We start from the raw sequence: 21036 nt of genomic DNA, 5'->3' as shown, positions 1-21036 counted from the left end.
TTGAACATGTTCAGTTTAAATGTCTACTAGACATCCAATTTAAAATGTTGAAAAGGTAGTTGGAAATGTGAGCAACTGGGACAAAACAGCTAGATTTAAGAATTGTGAGGAGATAATAATCAAATTCAAGACCAAGACAGAACATCTACAGTTAAAAGGGTATGATCTGAAAAAGAAAAGCAGCAAAGGAGACAGAGTCAGCAATCAGATAGGTAGGAAGAGAAAAAGGACAAAGTGGCATCCTAAAAACCTAGAGAAGGAAATAACAGAGGAGAGAATTAATAACAGTGTCAAAGACTGCAGACTAAGGAGAGATTGACAATGAAGATGAAGAAAAGGTCTCCTCTGCCTAGCAATATAAGATCTCAAACTATACTTCAAAGAGGTAATCATCAAAACAATTTGGTAGTAAATAAGAGAGTGGTTGATCAGTGGAACAGATTAGGTACATAATATGCAGAAGCAAATACAAACTAGTTCTTGATGAACCCAAAGATCCTAGCTATTGGGGCAAAAATTCTTAATTGACAAAAATTGCACAACAGTCTCGCAGTAACTAAACAAAAAACATTCACACCATCTACCATGAAAAGTTCAAAATGGGAACATGCTGTAAACATAAAAGGTGATAAAAGCAAATCAAGAGAAAACAGAAAAAGATTACCTGTTAGTTCTATAGAAAGGGTAAAAGTTAATGATTAATTTTTTTTTTTAATAGAAAGGATCACAGGAAGTAAAATGGGAGATTTTTACTACATTAAATTAAAAAAAAGGTTTTGCACAAGCAAAACCAAAGCAGCCAAGATCAGAAGAAAAACAGAAAATGGGGGGGGGGGGGGGGGGGGGGAGGGAGAGGTAGAGGAGGAAGAAAGAAGAGAAATATTTACAGATCTCTGATAAAAGTCTCATTTCTCAAATACATAAAGAACTGAGCCAAATGTATTTTGTTTTTTAAGGAGACATTATTTAACTGATAGTTAAAGGATATGAACAGGCAGTTTTCAGAAAAAGAAATCAAATCTATCAATATTCCTATGAAAAAACAGCCTAAATTACTACTAATCAGGGAAATGCAAATTAAAACAATTCTGAGGTACCACCTTACCTCTATCCAAGATGAGAGAAAAGGAAAATGACAAATGCTGGAAGGGATATGGGAAAATGGCAATTACTACTCTAAGTAGAGTTACGAACTAATCCAATCATTTTGAACTATGTCCAAAAGCCTAAAAAATCGTGCACACTCTTTGATCCACCAATACTGCTATTAGATCTAAATCCCAAAGACATAAAAGGATGGGGGAAAGAATCAGAAAATGAAGGGATAGCCATCAATTGGGGAACAGATGAAAAAATCATGTTATTTGATTATGATGGAAGATTATAGTGTGTGATAAGAAATGATGAAGAAAAATAGTTTCCAAAAAACCTAGAGAGACTTATGTGAACTGATACAAAGTGAAGTGAACATAACCAGGAAAACAATGTGCACAATAAAAGCAATATTGTAAAGATAATGAACTCTGATCAATACAATGATCCACAACAACTCCAAAGGACTCATGATGAAAAATGTTGTTCAGAATGAGAACTTTTGGGTGCAAACAGAAACATTTATTTCTTTTTTGGACTTCTCTTCCCACTCCCCACCACAATATGACTAAAGTGGAAATACGTGTTACATTTCTCACTTTCTCAGTGGATGGCAAACTTAGTGTCCTGGAGAAGCTTGTTGCGGTTTCTCAACACCACAAGATATCAATGGTGATTCATGAGTCATCTTTCTCTCACTACTTGAGCTGTCACCTGTCTTTTTGGTCAATCATATCTTTCTCTTTGAGAGTATATTTTAGGCCAATTTCCTACATAATTCCTCATTTGTTGAATGTTATCACCTACTTGTGCCCACTCTGCAATTATTCTAATACCTATATTAAGAACTCCCTCAGTATACAAGCAGATTTACCTCATAAAAGGTTTGAGAGACAGGAAAATAGGCATACAAATTGGTAGCTTATGGTATTATATCAATGATATTTGGGGGGGAGGGAATATCCTTGTGGATTCAATTATTATTGCTATAGATAATTCTCAGATTTATTCATTCAGCGCTAACATCTCTCTTCTTATTCAGTCTCACATCTCAAACTTCATACTGGAAGAACTGAATGTCTCACAGACATAAACATAAACTCAACGTACCTAAAACTGAACTCATTATCTTCCCCCCACCCCACCCCACCCCACCCCCAAAAAAACGCTACTCCATTTCCTAACTATCCCATTAGGCACCCAAACTCATAATTTGGGTATCATAAACAAAATTTTTCACCCTGTATATTCAACTAGCTGCCAAGTTCAGTTGATTATTCCTTCATAATATCTCTCCTACATGCCACCTTCTCTCCTCTTCAACAGACATGATTGTGCAGGCTCTTATTAACTCATGTTATACTACTGTAATAGTTTACTAGCTACTCTCAAGTTTCTCCAATATATCTTCTAAACCACTATCAAACTGAACTGATCTTCCCAAAATTCAAGTCTGACTTTATTATCCCTTTTTATAAATAAACTCTTAGTAGTTCCCTATCACCTTCAGGACCAAATATCACTTTTTTTTTTTTTTTTGGCTTACCTTTCAAAGCCCTTCATAACCTGGCCTCTCCCTATCCTTTCTAGTCACTTACACCTTAATCATCCCCATGTATTTTTAATAGTGAAACTGTTCTCCTTGCTAAATTCCTCATACATGATAAACTCCATATTTTCCCTACTCTGGGCACTTTCACTGAAAATACCCATTCCTAGAATTCTCTTTCTCTTCATCAATGCTTCTTAGGCTTCAAAAGTTCCAGGTAAAATTCCATTTCCACTAGAAACCTTTCTTGATCCTCCTTACTACCACTGTCTTCTATCAGTAATTATTTCTAACTTATCCTGTTTATATCTTGTTTGTGCAAAGTTGTTCATATGTTGTCTCCACCAATATGACTGTGAGATAGTTGAGAACAATGAATTTTGGGAAGAGTCAGGAGATTTAAGAAGAAGGGTGGTTTATTCATATCACAAATATTTAGCTTAATGTTTAGCACAAAGGTTAAAAAGTTTCTAGCTATTATGGGATCATCATAAGAATGCTAGGGTTAAAAAGATAGACAAAGAAAGAACACTTATTTCCCTAAATAACCGAACCTGCTCTATTCTGGGCCCAACTCGTTATGCATCATTTCTTTTTTATATTTTTGCTGAGGCAAGAATGGCTTGCCTAGGTCCCACAGGTAGGAAGTGTTATGTGTTTGAAGACAGATTTTAATTCAGGTTCTCCTAATTCCAGGGCCGGTGCTCTACCCACTGCACCATCTAGTTGGTCTATTGTCCATGTAAGATATACACACAAACATGGATAGAGGGATATGGATACATATATGATATATGCACATAAGATAAAAAATTATGTATGCATGTATGGGCTTATGTGACAAATGAGTCAAGTGGTCTTTTGAATTGTATTTCATGGACTAAACAATAAAACATCTTTATTTGCTTAATTTTTTCTAAATGGATAGTTAGGGCTAACTTTAGTAACTATAGAGCTTATCTAGGAGATTGCATTGATCATATAATCCTATGACTGTGCATTTTCTTGATTTAACACAAGCAGTATAATGTCATTCATAAACAGAAGCATCTGGAAAACCTCACCATTTTGTAAAGAATCCATTTTCTGAACTATGCACTTGTGTTGGAATCTTTACAAACTGTTAAGTCATTTGAGTTGATAGAGACAATAATTATCTAATTTAGCATGGTTCAATATCCTTGATCTAATCTTACAAGGAGATGTTTTGGGCCAGAACCTGAAACAAGGTACTAAGTAGAACTAATTGATACAATGCTTGTGTTCACACCAGTACTCATTGGAGTTCACAAGTATGGGAGATTCACAAAGTAAACTTTGTAATTTTGTGAATTCACACTTTCTTTAGGTGTGCCTCCAAAAGGAGGCGTCAACCTTTGGGAGATGATTTATAAGAAGATGACTCAGTCGGGAGTTCAGCTGAATTAGATTGGAGAGGAGCACGCTGGAACAGATGCAGAGCACTCTGGGAGATTGAGAGCCAGAAGCCCTCTCTCTGAGGCAAGAGGGATCCATTCCATTTTCCACTTGGCTGGCTGGACTGAAGGACAAACCTTTGGATTTGGAGACATTCAGAGGGAGCTCTTGGAACCACACAGAGAGATAGGCCTCTAAGCTAACTGGGCTATATTGGAGGCAATAAAAGATCTGAACTTTTAACATCTGGCTGCATTTTGGGTGATTATTACTTTCAACTGAAACTAAGGCTGCCTCCTGAAAACCTCCCCGAGAAACCTGCTCTCACCCAGAGAAAACCATTATTATTATTTTAAAGAAAAACACCCACTAAGTAGAACTAATTGATACAATGCTTGTGTTCACACCAGTACTCATTAGAGTTCCCAAGTATGGGAATTGTGAACTCCAATGAGTACTGGTGTGAACACAAGCATTGTATCAATTAGTTCTACTTAGTACCTTTTTTCAGGTTCTGGCCCAAAACATCTCCTTGTAAGATTAGATCAAGGATACTGATGCTAAATTAGATAATTATTGTCTATCAACTCAAACGACTTAACAGTTTGTAAAGATTCCAATACACTTGAGCTTTTCTATGGAAGCATTAAAAATCTTTAGCAAGCACATATTTTGTTATATTTTACATGATATTAACAAGAGATTCATGAAACAAAATTGCTGATGTATTTTTCAAGGACTTATATAATTTTGACAAGATCTTGTGGAAGGAGTGTCTTTAAGGTACTACCAAATAAAATATATTTTTTTAATACTTAACAATAACACCATTAGGATCTTATATCTTCTACATTTTTGGTTAATAATGTGATATAAATTAAATTACACAGATGTAAATTATTATTTACAAACTCTATAACTTCATCAAGGATAACATTAATGAATGTGTACATTATACCCATAAAGATTTCTACTATTTTTTTAAAAAACCTAATAATATAGTCCAAAGTTACTTTAATATGTTCTCCTTCAGGTAATTAAATAATTAACCCACTGGTGCTCACAAAATTATATGACCACTAGCTTTGTTCTGCTTTTGATAAACTCAGTAGAATCAAACTGATTTGCCACTTTTTAGTTTTCTTAAACACCACTTCCATGTCTTTATAAGCACACGTATAACTTTGATGTTAAGAATTCAAATGTGGATGCTATCTGCTTTTATCTGTTTATGGTCTTCCCCTTTCAGTTTTATCCTTAAATGTCATCATCATGACTTTGCTTGTGAAAGTCTCTCATTAAGCTTTCAGTTATCTATTATACCTACACCTCACTATTTTCTTATAAAGCAATATTGTCCCAAATCTTCTACAATTCTCTTCAATAAAATTTTATATTCTAAACTAGTCTTGTCTTTGATTAACATGTCTCTCCATCTAGCAAGTGGATCAAGTATTTATAGTATTGGCAAATGACATATCAGTCATACTTTAGGGATAAATTTTAAGAAGTTTTAATGTCCTTTCCTCTGTCTGATTGCCAATTGTTGATCTCTAGCAAAATTCTAGAACAGATTATTAAGTATATGCTTTGTATTTAAAAGTCACTATAAATCAAAAGGGGTTAAGTGAAAATAATAATAAACTAAACTCTTCTTTTTGTGATAGAAATACATGCTAACAAAAGCAGGAAAAAGCTTCAGGCATAATGTATTTTGATCTTATCAAAGCATGTTTCAAAAAAAAATCCCATTATTAGTCATATGACATAATGATAAATTAGACTGAAAAGCACTTACTGGAATATTAATATTCCAATATTAATCGGACTGACTGCTAAGTTACCCTCAAGATGATTGCTAAGTTATCTTCGAGAATGGAGTGTCACCATCACTGGCCCAATTTCTTTCAAAAATTTTACTAATGACTTAGATGGTAACAAAAGGCATGACTTATCAACTTTGGAGACAAGAGGTGCAAAGTTAAGAAGTTAAGAAAGATAGTTAAGTGTCACAGAAGACACATCCAAAATTTAAAAGTATCTAGACAAACAGATACAGGCTGAAATACACATATGCTCCTGGTATAGTACACTGTGGGGTTTTAGTTAACCAGATAAATAACATAAGCCAATGATGTGATTTAGTTAATTGAGCTATACATTAAAATACTACCACAAATTCAGGTTTCATTAACAGATGTAGATTTTGAAATTCTGAAAACCCCAGTGGAGGATCCTATTTTGATCAGAACGTAGTTACAACTCTTGCTTATTTTTTAAAGGGACAATGGTAAAATTGCAATAAACAAGGGAGGGCAAAAAAGGGAAACACATTTAAAAAGTGCTAGAAAGGAACGAAGAAATAGAGGGGTAAAGGTAAATGACAATAAAAGTAGAAGACAAGATCAGTGAGTTTAAAATGAGCTTAAGAGAACATCTTTATTACTTCTGCTGTGGATGTCTAAGTATTATTAATCTAAGAACAGGACTGTTTCATTCCTTGGACTTCTAATTCCAGTTATGTGTGTTGGTGCCTCACACAATGTAGGTGCTCAATAAACATTTGCTTGTAATTTCAAAAGAACCTAAGACTTCAAACTGAAAATAAATTAGTATTTAATGTCCTCATTTTCGTGATGAGCAAAACAAATAGAGAAAAATTGTTATTTGTATAAAGTTACACATGAAATTAACAGACTCAAAATGAATCCAAATTCTTTAACTCCAAAACTCAGTGCTTCTCAACTAACACTAACCTACCTCTAAAATGTCCATTAACTGATTAACTCTTCTGATTATCTTTAGCTCTCCCAACTATTCTAATCCTTAAGCCTATAAAAACTCCCCTTCTTAAAGAGATAATAGTAATTGTCTAAGCTCCAGAACAAGTGAGGAGGGGAAAATCATCTTAAAATCTGGATCTGATCTCTTGAGCTGAAGCTCCTGGATACCTAATTTGTGGGGGAAAACAGCAAGCAAAATTTCAACAAAAGGATGGACAGTAACATTATGCTCATTTTCTATCATTTTGCAATCCAATGTAGTTACTTCAATTCAAAATAGTTGCATAAAAACATAGCTAAGTCTTAAACAATAATTATTACTTTAATACCAATAATTAAATTGATGAGTGGGGAGAGATCAGAAATTTTTTAAAAGGCAATAGGAATGAAATAAAACTTAATTTGATGTTTTAACTGGCTGTACAATCCTAGAACCATAATGGAATCAGAAAAAATAACATTATCAGAAGATTAGGATTAATCATCGAAGAGATGGGACCACATGATGAAATGAATCTCAAAATGGCACCAATTCTTGTTCCAAACACATAAAATTAAGCAACTTGTGCCATTATGTGGGCAAAAGAGAAAATTAAAGTTAGAAGTGATAAGATATAAGTGAATGAGATAAGTTAAAAAAAAAAAAAAACAGCAACAGAAAAAAACAGTAATTTTAGTCAAGAGAAAAAGAGCTTTTTAAAGAAACTTGAGAAGAAATTTTACTTCTGTTAAAGACAATCTTTTAATATCTGCTATGGTGACTCATACATATGGTGACACATAGTAGATATTGAAGTATCTTACAACTGTTATATAAGATGTCAGAAAAAGCAGAGTACTAATTATATTAATACTAGTTTATAAAATATTGAAAATTCTGCTATTCATAAGCTACTAGGCCTTTAGGCACTACAAACTGCAAAGATTAAAAAAAAAGAGTTCCTCTCCAAACTTAAAAAGTTTCAAGTCCACTAGGGAAGATGAGATATGTGTACAAATAATATAAAGTAATAAGGAAAGACAACAAATTAAGTTATTTACTATGTGCCAGGCACTGGGCTAAACACCCAGGATATAAATATAGAAAGATATAAACATCCTCAAACAGTATCATTGTTGAAGTATATAATGATCTCCTGGTTCTGCTCATTTCACTTAGCATCAGTTCATGTAAGTCTCGCCAGTCCTCTCTGTATTCATCCTGCTAGTCATTTCTTACAGAACAATAATATTCCATAACATTCATATACCACAATTTACTCAACCATTCTCCAATTGATGAGTATCCATTCATTTTCCAGCTTCTAGCCACTACAAACAGTAGCCTAGAAAAATCTCCACAGAACTTTACAATCTGAGATGTCATAAATCCTAATTAGAATGGCATAAACTTCTCCCCAAACAAAATTATATGTGTAAAAAAATTAGGTAGTTTTTTTCTCAAAGAAAATTTGTTTTTAAAGGAGGGGAGAGGGAAGGAAGGATATGGGACTTAACAAAAGTTAGATTTCACTAGAGAGATGAGTAGCTAAGAAAATTTATATTAAAGAGAAAATTGTCAAGACATTAAAGAATTTTGAAACTCAATACTGAATAAAAGGATTTAAACAATTCCAGGATCTTGTAATGCATGAATGAATTAATTAAAATCTACTCTCTGATGAAGTAATATGACAAGTTGATGGTAAAATATCTAAGTGCCTGAAAGTTCTATGTAGCAAAAAGAATATTTAGACTCAGAAATCCTGAGTACAAGTCTTATTTATATAATTTTGAGTAAGTGACGATCTTTTTTTGGATGGGGGTGAGGCAATTGGTGGATTAAGTGACTAGCCTAGGGTCACATAGCTAGTAAGTGTTAAGTGACTGAGACTGGATATGAACTCAAGTCCTCCTGACTGCCCCAAGTGACTTAATCTTTCTAAAAACTGAAGATAATATTTTATTACATACATTAAAAGACTAATGTAAGGGGAAAAAAAAAAGAACAGAACAACTTTTGTAAACTATAAAATATTATGTAATTGTGAATTATTATTACCATCAGTGAAGGTGACATAGATATAACGTCCCAAAGTGATAATTCTTTAGTCTCTATAGTTTATGAACAAATGTTAAGAGCCCTACCCTCTCTGCAGACCTTCAGTCTCTTATATCCTCCAATTGCTTTATGTATTAAGACATCATGAACTGGATGTCCTATAGACATCTCAAACTCAACATGAGGTCAAAATATTGAATTCATTACCTTTTCCTCAAAAACCTCAAACCTATTACCAATGACAGTACATTCATTATTCTAGTTCCCAAAACTAACAACCTAGATGTCCTTCTTGATTTCTCATTCTCATTCACCCTCCATACATAATTAGACCTTATAGCCTGTTGATTTTCTCTTCATAACACCACTTAAGTATCTCTCCCTTTTCTCATATGATACTGTCACCACAAATGTATAGACCTTAATCACTTAATGCCTGGAATACTGCTAGTTCATCTTCTGGCTTCAAGCACTTTCCACTCCATTCAGTTGTCAAAATGATTTTTCTAAAGCAAAGAGGCAACCATGTCATCCTCTTTTTCAATAAACTTAAAGTGGTTCTCTACTATCTTTATAACTTCTATCTTCCAATTAATTCCAAGTACTTTCACAGGCTGCCTCCCATACCTAGAATATCTTATCTCTGTCTTTTAATTTCTCCGATGTCTCAGTTAATATGTCTTTTACCGGAAGCCTTTTCTAATAACATTTGATTCCAGTGCCTTTCTTCCACTGAATATTTCAAAGAGGGAGAAAAGGAAATCGGGAAAGGGGGAGAGAGGGTTCAGGGATGAAAGAAGAAAGAAAAGGGGAAGGGGGAGGGAGGGAGAGAGATATTGTTTGTACCTGGGTTATTTCCATGTTGTCTCCTATGTGAGCACTTCTGTATTCCCAGAAGTCTGGAACATACAAGGTACTTAATAAATGTTTACTGACTGACTCAAGTGATTAAAATGTTTTTCTTTAGCTAAAATTTTAATGATATAAGCTCTTTGCAAATATGAAAACACTTAAAAACTAAAATTATAACAATAGCTCTAATTAACAGATTCTTCAGCTTTAAGTTCATCAGGATCAAATGAGATAATATTTGTAAAACATTTAGAATAGTGCCTGATACCTTAGAGATTTAATAAATACTTGTTCCCTAATCTCTCCCTTCAAAAATCTATGCCTCCCTTAAATCAATGGGATGGGAGAGATAAAACAAATGAATATATCTCTACCTCAATACAAAATAACTTATCTCAGCATTAAGTGATCTTCACACCACTCATTTAAATTATCTGTTTTTACTTCTTATTTTCTTTTTGCTATCTTGCTGTTTTTTTCTAAGTTTCACATTACAGGCAGCTCTATTCAGATTCTTTGGCAACATCTGAATCCTTCCAACCTCACACCTAGCTGCTAGATCTCCAAAAAGGGAGAATTAGTACATTTAATTACCCTTAACACTTAAGTACAAATTTCAACCATGTCTGACAATATCTACAAGGCTGACATGCTGATTTGGATTTTGATGAATTGTTTTTTTCCTCCACTATCTTTTTAAAGATTTATTACAACAGAAAGTTCACTGGTGAAGAGATATACAAAGAAATGAATGTGAAACAGAAATGAAAAGTATCAAGAGAAATAAGATTACAATTAAAATAGTAGTCAGTTAAATAGTACAGTATAGAGTATTGGACTTAGGAATCAGGAAGACCTGAATTCAAATCTTTTCTCATACAATTATAAATTGTGTGATGCTAGCAAATTGTTTAGCCTGTTAACCTCAGTTTCCTAATGTGTTAAATGGGGAAATAAACAGTACTTACCTCATCATGTTGAAGTAAGGCTTGAATATATTTAAAGCACTTTGCAAAATTCAAAGCTTTATAAAAATGCTGCTATAAATTAATAAAAAGGAACATCTTAATGTGTTCCTCTGCAAAGTTTAAAATAAAAGGAATAACTTATTTCATCCATTCTTTTATTGACAAAAGGGTCTTCTTTAAAAGTAAGGTAAATGTTTCTGGCAAATACTACAAAGACTATTTCAAAACTATGAAGGAAACTTGAAAAGGACCATCTGTATGGCCTCAGTATTTGTGAAAGCTTTCTTCCCAACCATTAACACCCCACCAAGGATTCAGTAACTTATAAGAGCACTTATTTTGATACAGTGGCTCATCTATGATTCTTTAAGAAGCAAACACTGCCAACACTGGTTGGGAAAATGAGAAGGCTAGAAACTATTAGCTTCTTTGTAAGAGACTGTGGATTAGTTGTGGTCACAAAAGACAATCAGTCAAGCTTCTTATCTATTATTATTCTACATAGGATATATTTACAAATGTCTGTCTGAAATATTTCAAAGGGCAGAATAGTGTCTGATTTTATAACTGCAGAATATCAAACAAAAGTAATTCAAGGAAAAGCAAATGCATTCTTTAAACATTCCACAAAAAAAAAAAAAGAAAAAGAAAAACAAAGTTAACTGTTCATTAGGTTAACAATAAAACAAGATAAAATTGTAATTTTATGGAATACTATACCTGATTAGAACTGGCTTTTTCAAGCCTGTCAATCATAATTTCAAACTGCAGAGGCTTAATTTCCATCTTCCTGTTGAGTCTATTTAATAACGTCTCATCCTCAGAATCCATATCATAATCTGGTTGTTCATTGTCCAGATTAAAGGCTAGAAAGAATTTAAAAAAGAGAGTCCTTCAATTCAAGGGCAAATTATACAATTATCCAATACTAAATATAATATCAAGAATTAAAAATTAAGCTGAAACCATGTAAAAGCACAAATTATGTTAGCAATGTGTTTTACAATCTACAGTTTTATTACAAAAATTAATCTCCTTGGTGTCACTGGGAAATAACAGCAATGTTTTTTTAAATTTTTCTTTTTTATTGTAAATTCAACAATTAACATAGATATTATAAAGGAATATGAATTCCTATCATATAACATGTTATGTGTCTAGACATGTGTGTGTGTGGGGTGTGTGTGGGGTGTGTGTGTGTGTGTGTGTGTGTGTGTGTGTGTAGAGAGAGACAGACAAAGCATTTTGCAAACCTTACAGCACAATATAAATATAAATATACAATCTTTAAAAGATAGTAATAAATTGATATTACTCTTTATGTATCTCCCTTCTCTTGCTTTGTGCACCTTGTACAATGAGATATTAATGCTCTTTTTTTCCATGTCCATCATTCCCTATCAACTCACATTTCTATCCAGGAATCGTCACTAGAAAGTGACAGTCATGGTTTTTTATGTTGTTGTTTTAAGAAAAGCTAAATAAAAACAATTTTTTTAAAGTTTAAAGAATAACACCAAATGTAAAGGAATTATGCATCTAAATGTATAAATATGACTTCAGATATATTAACTCTTTAAATAACCATTTCCCAAAGTTCAACGAATACTTGCTCTAAATCAGATTTGAACAAATTTCCTGAGGCATATCTAAAACCATGAAAATGTCTCAATGAAAATTTTTTGCACTCAAATTATTTTGAGAGATTTGATATGTATAAAGGTAGTTCTAAACAAAAAAGTTTACAGCAAATGGAACTAAGGACATGTCACTTTAGAAGTAATAGAAAAACTAATTATAATATTTAAAAGATAAATAGAAATTAGTGTCTTAAGTCAGCTATCAAAAATATTTCAAATGTACACTTACATAAAGTCAGCTTAGTCTTTGTTTTTGTTTTGTTTGTTGAGGAAATGAGGTTAAAAGACTCGCTTGGGTCACACAGCTAGTTAAGTGTTTAGAGTCTGAAGTCACATATGAACTCAAGTCCTACTGACTTTGGCACCAGTGCTCCATACACTGCCATCTAGCTGACCCTCAACTTAGTCTTCACATCAAACAGTAAGAAGTTTTTCAGGAATACTTTAGGCTCCAGAGAGGAATATAATATTTACTTCATAATAAATATTAATCATAATATATATACAAGGATAATATACAAGGACAGGAGAACAGTCATTCTGGAAGGCACTTGAAATATACCCTCCAAAGCTCTGGCCCTAACTACCACCAAGGAGAATAAAAAAAGGAGAAGAAGACTCCCATGTACAAAAATATTTATAGCAGCTCTTTTGTGGTCACAAAGAATTGGGAATTAAGTTAAGGGATGTGCACTGACTATGGAATGGTTAAGAAAAAGTTAGCTAATTTGAAATACTTATAACAGAACATTATTATACTATAAGGAATGATGAAGAAGAGAGTTTGAGAAGAACCTGGAAATAATTGGTATAAACTATTTATTATTAGAATCAAGAGAACAATTTATGCAACAACAATATTGTAAAGAAAAACAACTTTGAAAAATTTAACAACTCTGATCATTGCAAAGATCCCAGCCATGTTTTCAGAGGACCAACGGTAAGTATGATACCTCTTCCTGTTAGAGAGGCGATAGATTAAACATACAAATTCAGACACACATTTTTTGAATGTAGTCAATGGGGAAACATTCTTCTGTTCAATTATATACATTTCTAATAAAGGTTTCAGTCTTTCTTTTTCCAATGCCCCACTCCAAAGAAATTATAAATGTCTGTTTATTAAGAAATAAATATTTCTAACTTAAAAACATATAGCCAGAGAAAAACATACAAATAATAGAAGATGTCTATGATTATATAGATGAAGAACTAGCCTTAGAATAAAGAGACCTGGGTTTAAGTTCTGCTTCTGATACATACTGTGTTTGTGATCATGGGCAGATCACTTAAAACTACTACCAGATGATTTTCTGAAACTCCCAAGTTACAGATAAGTTGTGATTCAAAGAGTAGAGAGAATTTCCACAAGGGGAATTCCACACACAAAAAAATCAAAGAAACAAAGTTGGAAAGGAGCTAAAATACTAATTCAAGCCACAAAAGAAAGGAATTTCCATTATAAAATACCCAACAAATGGATGTATAATAACAGGTTCAAACATTCAGGACTATGCTAATAAAAATTTGCATCAGCTAGGTGCCACAGAAGATAGTATGCAGGGCTTAGAATAAGGAAGATTTCACTACATGAGTTCAAAATGACCTCAGATATTTAATAGTTGGGTTACTCTGGGCAAATCACTTAACTCTGCCTCAATCTCCTCAACTGTTAAAATGAGCAGAAGAAAATGGCAAGCCACTCCAATATTTTCTTCCAAGAAAACTCCAAATATAGTCATCAGGGATCAGAGACAACTGAACAATAACAACAAAAAAGTTTTAATCAATAGATATTTAATTTGTCCTACTTTCAGTTCAAATGCTTTTGGTTAAACACTAAGTTTGCCTTCAGCTTGCTTTGTTTTATTGCTAAGTGCAATATAAAGAAAAGTCAGATAATACAGAGAATAAATTAGAGTCTCTGTGATTTGTCAGAAATCCCAACTTATGCAAAGAAAAACTTTCCCTGGTACACAAGAGACAGGGAATGTGAATATAAATATCTGGAGGCAAACAACATTATACTCTGTTGAGGAAAGAAAAACCAGGTGTAACTACTTCTTTCTTTTTAGATTCAAATTATGAATTCAAAGAATTCAGAAAAATTCACTCACTAAGCACTGTGCCCACTAAGACACAGAACACCAATTTAGGAAGGGTGTCTTTTGTCACTGAAGAGTCTCGAATATATGCTGTTTACATTGATAGCATATGTTAGCATTTCACAAAAATTCTATACAACCCTGTTGTTTCGGGTGATGAGAACTGAGGTCCTATAAAAAAACTGTTATTCTAATGAAGGTGTCCAGGAAATTGAACACAATAGTGTCACTGTCCAAATGCTAGGGGTAAACCCTAGTCCTGCATCCTTCATCCTATTATCCATTCCAATTTTGAGAGAGAGATTTCTATAAGGCTCCTTCTGACATCCTTCTGATTATAAACTCAATACCTGGGCATCCTTTTCCTCAGCACAGACAGATATGAAACTTTCTACATAGCTATTTCACCAGTATATCTCCTCATGCTTTTTGCTTCGTGTATTTATCTCACACTATTCCCATTCATAACAGACCTACCACAAAGCCGTTCCCTCTCCACCTTACCCCAACGCTACCAGGGAAAGAAAGGGTAGTAAGCATTTACATTGTACAGTGCCAGGAACTTTAGAAATATCTCCTTTGATCTTCATAGCAACCCTGTTATGGAGTTGAGAAAACAAACAAACAAATGTTAAACGACCTGTCCAACAAGGTCACCTAGTTAAAAAGGTCTGAGGCTGGATTTGAACTTCCAACACACTTTCTATTGTGCTACCAGATGCTTCTATTATAGCACCTCTTCTTTACTACCCAATGTCTCTAATTCACATATCTACTATCTTTATTCAAAGGAGCATGACTGACTTATTATCTGTAACCATGGGGAAGTTATTAAATCTTTTAGTTTTCTCAATTATAAAAAGATTTATCACTGTTGTGAGGATTAAATGATATATATATATATATATATACACACACACACATATATACATATATATATATTTGTAAAATATCAAAACCGTATAGAAATAATGACTATTATCATCAAAATTATTTGTACCCTATAGCTACATAAAATACATACCTACCACTAGAGAATCTTCAGTAATAAAAGGCATCCTTCCTAAACTGGTGTTCTGTGCTTAGTGGGTGAATTTTTCTGAATTCCTTGAATTTATAATTTGAACCTAAAATGAAAGCAGTAAATATATCCAGTTTTTCCTCCCTCTAGACAGAGTATAATGTTATTTACCTCCAAATATTTAGACTCAAATGTCTAAATTACTCACACCTTTCATTATCAATTTTTTACTTTAACTGTATCCAGATCACCTCTTCTTTTTTGCCTGTTTTTATTTTTATTTTAATTACAGTGCCTGGCATGTATTCTCTCTTCCCCTTTGTATCTTCTCTTCTCCAACAGAAAAAAAAAACAATAAATGGTGAAGATCAATTTCAACTAATTTTGATACATTAACAGTAATGTTCACCTGAACCACAGATTACTACATTCTATGGAATTCAATGCAAAGAGTAATCTCAAAACTGGAAGAAATATGAGGCCATACTGTCTAACTCTTACATGCACACAAATCCTCTCAACTAGCCATTTAGCCTTTGCATAAATACTTGTATTTACTAAGGGTTAATCTACTATGTATCCTCTGAGGTAGCCCATTCTATTTTTGGATAGTCCTAACTCCAGAAATAATAGGAAAATTTGCTTTATTATTATTTCTACTTCTGTTCTAAGACAAGCAGAATGAGTCTAGTCCTCTTTCACATGACAGCCTTTCAAATATATAAGTTCAACACTGGGGTTTCTCCCCTCTGATTGGACTGAGTAGAAATTGTGTAAACAGAGTTCTTCTCTAATCTACCATGAAGAATGAGGAGGGTTAGGAACACAGCAAAAATCAAACTCATCTCATAATTTCTCAATTAACTGACCTCCTGGGTTTTACTATCTCCAGAAACTTATTCTGCAAGATGAAATCAACTCTGACTCATACCTCCATCAGTCATTTCTCACCCAGATAGGACTTTATCATGCTCCTGAGCAGGATATTACTTTCCCCCAACTCCCATAACCCTCAGCTTCAGTATATGTTACTTTCCTCCATTAGGCCAAAGATTCTTGAAAACAAAGGCTGTCTTATGCCTCTTTGTGACCCCAGCATTTATAGCACAGTACCTAACAACAGGAGATACTTAATACATGTTTATTAATCTATATCTCCTCTACTGCCTATGGGCTTGCCCAAGTCTTTCCTGTCTGAGAATATGCCCTGGACTATTATTCTGAAATTTTCCTCTTTCATTTCCCTAGGCTATTTTGGATCCCTCTTTGTCATTTTATCAGTTTCTAGGAATTATGTGACAGTAAGGCCTTGGGGAAATCACCTTTCTAAGCCTCAGGTTACAGTTAATAATTTGTAAAATGGACACTTGTATTACTACCACATAAGGTTAATGTGAGGAATATACTTTGTAAGCTTAAAACATTACATGACTTACATCATTAATATTATGTATAGTAAAGAATCCCACAAAGATTTTTGTTCTCCCCTAGTCAATAATAGCTACTTGTTTGCATTCAAACATTTGTTAAGAGCTCACTATGGGCCAGGAATGATGATAAGCAGTAAGGATACAAAAAAAGGTAAAAAATGATTTATGATCAAATGTCATACATTGCTTAGAGACAGAGAGAGACAGAGACATAAATGAAGGGAATGGCCCACTAACTGGTATGATATGTAACTGTGCTAGGATATTATTATGCTATAAGAAATGAAGAAAGGCATAGTTTCAGAAAAAGCTGGGAAGTCTTATATGAAATTATATGTGGAACTTACACATGGAAAGTTAGAAGAAACAAATTACACAGTTAACATTATTCAATATAATGATCCACCATAATTCTGAAGGATTCAGGATGAAAGACTCATGATTATAAAAAGTGCTATCAACTTCCAGATAGAGAACTGAAGGGTTTAGAGTGCTGACTAAAGCATATTTTTGACTCTTTTACTTTCCCTTTTCCCCCTGAACATGGCTAAAGCAGAAATATGTTTTTCACATGTATAGAGTTTTATATTTCTTACCTTTTCAAGGGATATTGGAAAAGGTGGAAGAAGGGAAAGATTCAGGAACTGAAAATAAAATTAAACTGGGAAAAAAAAAAAAAAAACAGACCCATAACATAGTAGCTTAATGGAAAGAATGCTAGAGTTGTAGTCAAAAAACTTGGATTAATATTAGTTTGTAAACTTATTGGTTATGTGACATAGACAAAAAGATGTGTATAATACATTATGCCTACCATATATATCTCTCTCCATTACTCTCTGTGTCACATGCAATCTGATTCATTAGCAATTCTTTTATTCCATGATTTTTAGCCCTATAACACTGCCAAAAATACAGATCTTTTAAAAAGATAGCATTGTTTGTCAAGGAATAGCTTGGGATTGCTGAATAAAACTAAGCAACTTCCTCAATGCAAATAATATTACTCTCTTCCTTGTATCTAATTCTGCATCCGCTTTTAGCACTGTTCAGTTACTGTGGCAATCCATACATACATATGGATTAAACTCAATGAACTTTCCTTCAAACTGAATACTGAAAGAGGCAACAGGCCTACTTCATCTACTTGGTTTTTATTGTAAGGATTTTTAAATGGAATATCTCAGAACAAATGTGGATCTCATTTTAGAAAACCCGAACTACTGCGAGTACTATATCCTTTGTAAATAGGAACATCTGGAGGAAATCACCAACCATATGGAATCCTGTTTCCATCTGGAAATTCTCTATGATAGTAGCAAAAAGTTTTACCAAGGATACAACTCCATTAGACCTCTTAATTGATTATATTATATATAACAGGTATCATATTTCTTGCCTTCTCAATAGATGGAGAGAGAAGTAGAGGGAGGTAAAAAATTTGGAGCTGAAAAATCAAAAACAAATTAATGATGGTTGATGTTGATAATTAACAAGTATCTGTCATTATAGCAGTAAAAGAATATCATCAGGATAAATTTTAAACTCAAGGAACCTTAGAGGCAGTCTACTACAATTCCCTCATTTTATAGATAATATTAATGAGACCAGAAAGTGATTTGCCCATATTTACATAAACAGTAACCATAAGAAACAGGATTTGAACCCCAATTTCGTAACAAGTCACCCAACACTAGATGACTTCTGAAGTCTCTTTCAGTTCTAAATCTGAGGGTATGTTATTTCTAATTAATTATTCCTAAAGACATAACTAGAAACAAAAGGCAGTTGCTATAGAAAAGGCTGACTTAGGTAAGATATGAAGTCCATAGTTTTGTAGAAGGATCCAGATTTTCACTATGAAAAGACATCTAGGTGGCTTAGTGGATAGAGCAATGGTCCTGGAGTCAGAAAGACATGAGTTCAAATCCAGCTTCAGATACTTACTAACTAATAACAGCATCTACCTTCCAAGATTACTGCGCAGATCAAATGAGATGATTATAAGGCACTAAGCAAAGGCTAAATTGGCCACTTTTTTTTTTTTTTTTTTAAGCACATTCTACAAAGAACTGGAGGTAGCTAGGTGGATCAGCCAAGAAGACTTGAATTCAAATCCATCCTTAGCCACTTAATCTGTTTGCCTTTATCTCTTGCAGAAGGAAATGGCAACCAATCTAGTATCTTTGCCAAGAAAATCCCATGCAGGGACACAAAGAGTTATCCATGACTAAACAATTAAATAATAAAGAGTTCTCAGCCATGTATATGACAGACTAAATGACCTTTGGAATTTCTTCTAACTCTGAAGTTCTGTAAATCCTCCACAAATAATAGAACGAACATTACACAAAGGAAGCTGTCATTTTTTTTTTCCTTAAAAAGTTCCCAAGAGGAAACTTCATATTGATTTCTGTGATGAGGGGGTTCAATGGACTACTATGTAACTTAAGTTTTTCCAATTAGCCATTATAACAGTTAAATGTAAAAAAGGCTTTATAGGTTTTATAAGAAGTTTGGAAATTCTTTAGAATAGGCCTGATTCAGTAAAATATAACCTCTTTGAGGGCGAGGATTATTTTCTTTATTTTAATATCCCTCTGGGCCAAGCCAAGTTCCTTAAACATAAAGAGTGCTTTTAAAAAATGCTCATTCAATTACTTAATTGAATCTGTACAATAAAATAGTATGAAGAAAGAGGGCTAAATTTGGAATCAGAGGACCTTGGTTCCAATCACAATATAACAACTGGTTACCTTGGACAAATCATCTAAGCACTTAAGAGTCTGTCAGTTTCCTCAATATTAAAATATTAAGGTTGGACTCCAAAATTACTTCTGGCATTTCTATGATACTATTATTTTAGGAATAACTGATTCAATGCATAAGCATTTATTGAAAGTTTTACCATGTAAACAGTCCTTTGCTAGACACTAGAGATAAAAAAAACCTAAATCTCAAAACTTCCATGCCCATGAGGACTTTATATTCTCACAAATAAGTAAGCATAACTTGTATTCAGGATAAATTTGAATAAATTCCTGAAGAGTAGAGAATAAGAACAATTCAGGTAAACCAAGCAAAGCCTCTGTAAGTAGGAGCACTTGAACTGAGCCTGGAATCATGGATTCCAAGCAGCATGAGGAAGGAAGAAGGGCATTCCACACATGATGAAGAGATTGTGAAAAAGCATGGAGGAAGGAGATAAAATATCACATGTAAGGAATAGAATGCAAATCATTGTGATTGAAAACAAGAATACAACAGGGAGGTATGTAAAATCATTTTGGAAAAAGGTTAGAGAATCAGATTGTGAAAAGTTTTGCCAAAGAAAAAGATTCAGACAACAGGGAGAACTGTACTTTAAGAATATTAATTAGGCATCAATATAGACAAAAAGTAGCTGCAAGCAGGGATCTAATTGCTAAGCTCTTAGGAGAAGTGGTGTGGACCTGAACTATGGTAGTGTGCCTGTGAGAAAAGAAAAAACATGATATTTTGTGGAGATTTGGCAACTGATCAGATAGGAGACTGATGGGGAAGGCAAGATAGGTCCCTAACTTAAAAATGATCAAAGAATATAAACAGCAAGTTTTCAGAAGAAAAAAAAAATTAAAGCTATCAATAGTTATATGAAAAAATGTCCTAAATTCACCAATGACTAGGAAAAGGCAAATTAAAACAATTCTCAAGGGACCACTTCACAATAATCAAAATGACAAATACTGAAGGAGATGAGGGGGAAATAGGTATACTAATGAATAGTTATTGGAACAGTGAACTGATCCAACCATTCTGAAGAATTTACAAAACTACACCCCAAGGGCTATAATTCTGCTGAAAAATCTGACCAAGAGCCTCTGTCTGTTTCTTTTATACAAGAGGGAGGAATTGTGGGATTTGAGAGAGAGGGATTATGGGTTTTCTCCCATAGTGCTCTCTGGCCTTAAGAGCTTCAAGGGAGGTGTGAATTCACAAAGTTACAAAGTTTACTTTGTGAATCTGGCATACTTGTGAACTCTGATGAGTAAAGGAGTAAACACAAGCATTGTACTAATTAGTTCTACTTAGCACCTTGTTTCAGGTTCTGGCCCAAAACATCTTCTTGTAAGATCAGATCAACTCTAATTAGTTAGCAG

At 33.5% G+C, this 21036-nt stretch overlaps 1 protein-coding gene across 2 annotated transcripts in view; it reads right to left on the bottom strand.

The window, feature by feature from the left end:
* EPC2 (enhancer of polycomb homolog 2) overlaps positions 1 to 21036 on the bottom strand; it is a 158762-nt gene that overhangs the window by 63024 nt on the left and 74702 nt on the right. For both annotated transcript variants that reach the window (XM_051985839.1, XM_051985840.1), the window contains exon 3: positions 11422 to 11567. In XM_051985839.1, coding sequence (XP_051841799.1) covers positions 11422 to 11567 — 146 coding nt within the window. The remainder of the gene's footprint in view (positions 1 to 11421; positions 11568 to 21036) is intronic.

The sequence above is a fragment of the Antechinus flavipes genome, chromosome 3 (genome assembly GCF_016432865.1).
Source record: "Antechinus flavipes isolate AdamAnt ecotype Samford, QLD, Australia chromosome 3, AdamAnt_v2, whole genome shotgun sequence".
NCBI classification, from domain to species: domain Eukaryota; kingdom Metazoa; phylum Chordata; class Mammalia; order Dasyuromorphia; family Dasyuridae; genus Antechinus; species Antechinus flavipes.
This window is presented reverse-complemented; position numbering and strand designations above follow the sequence as displayed.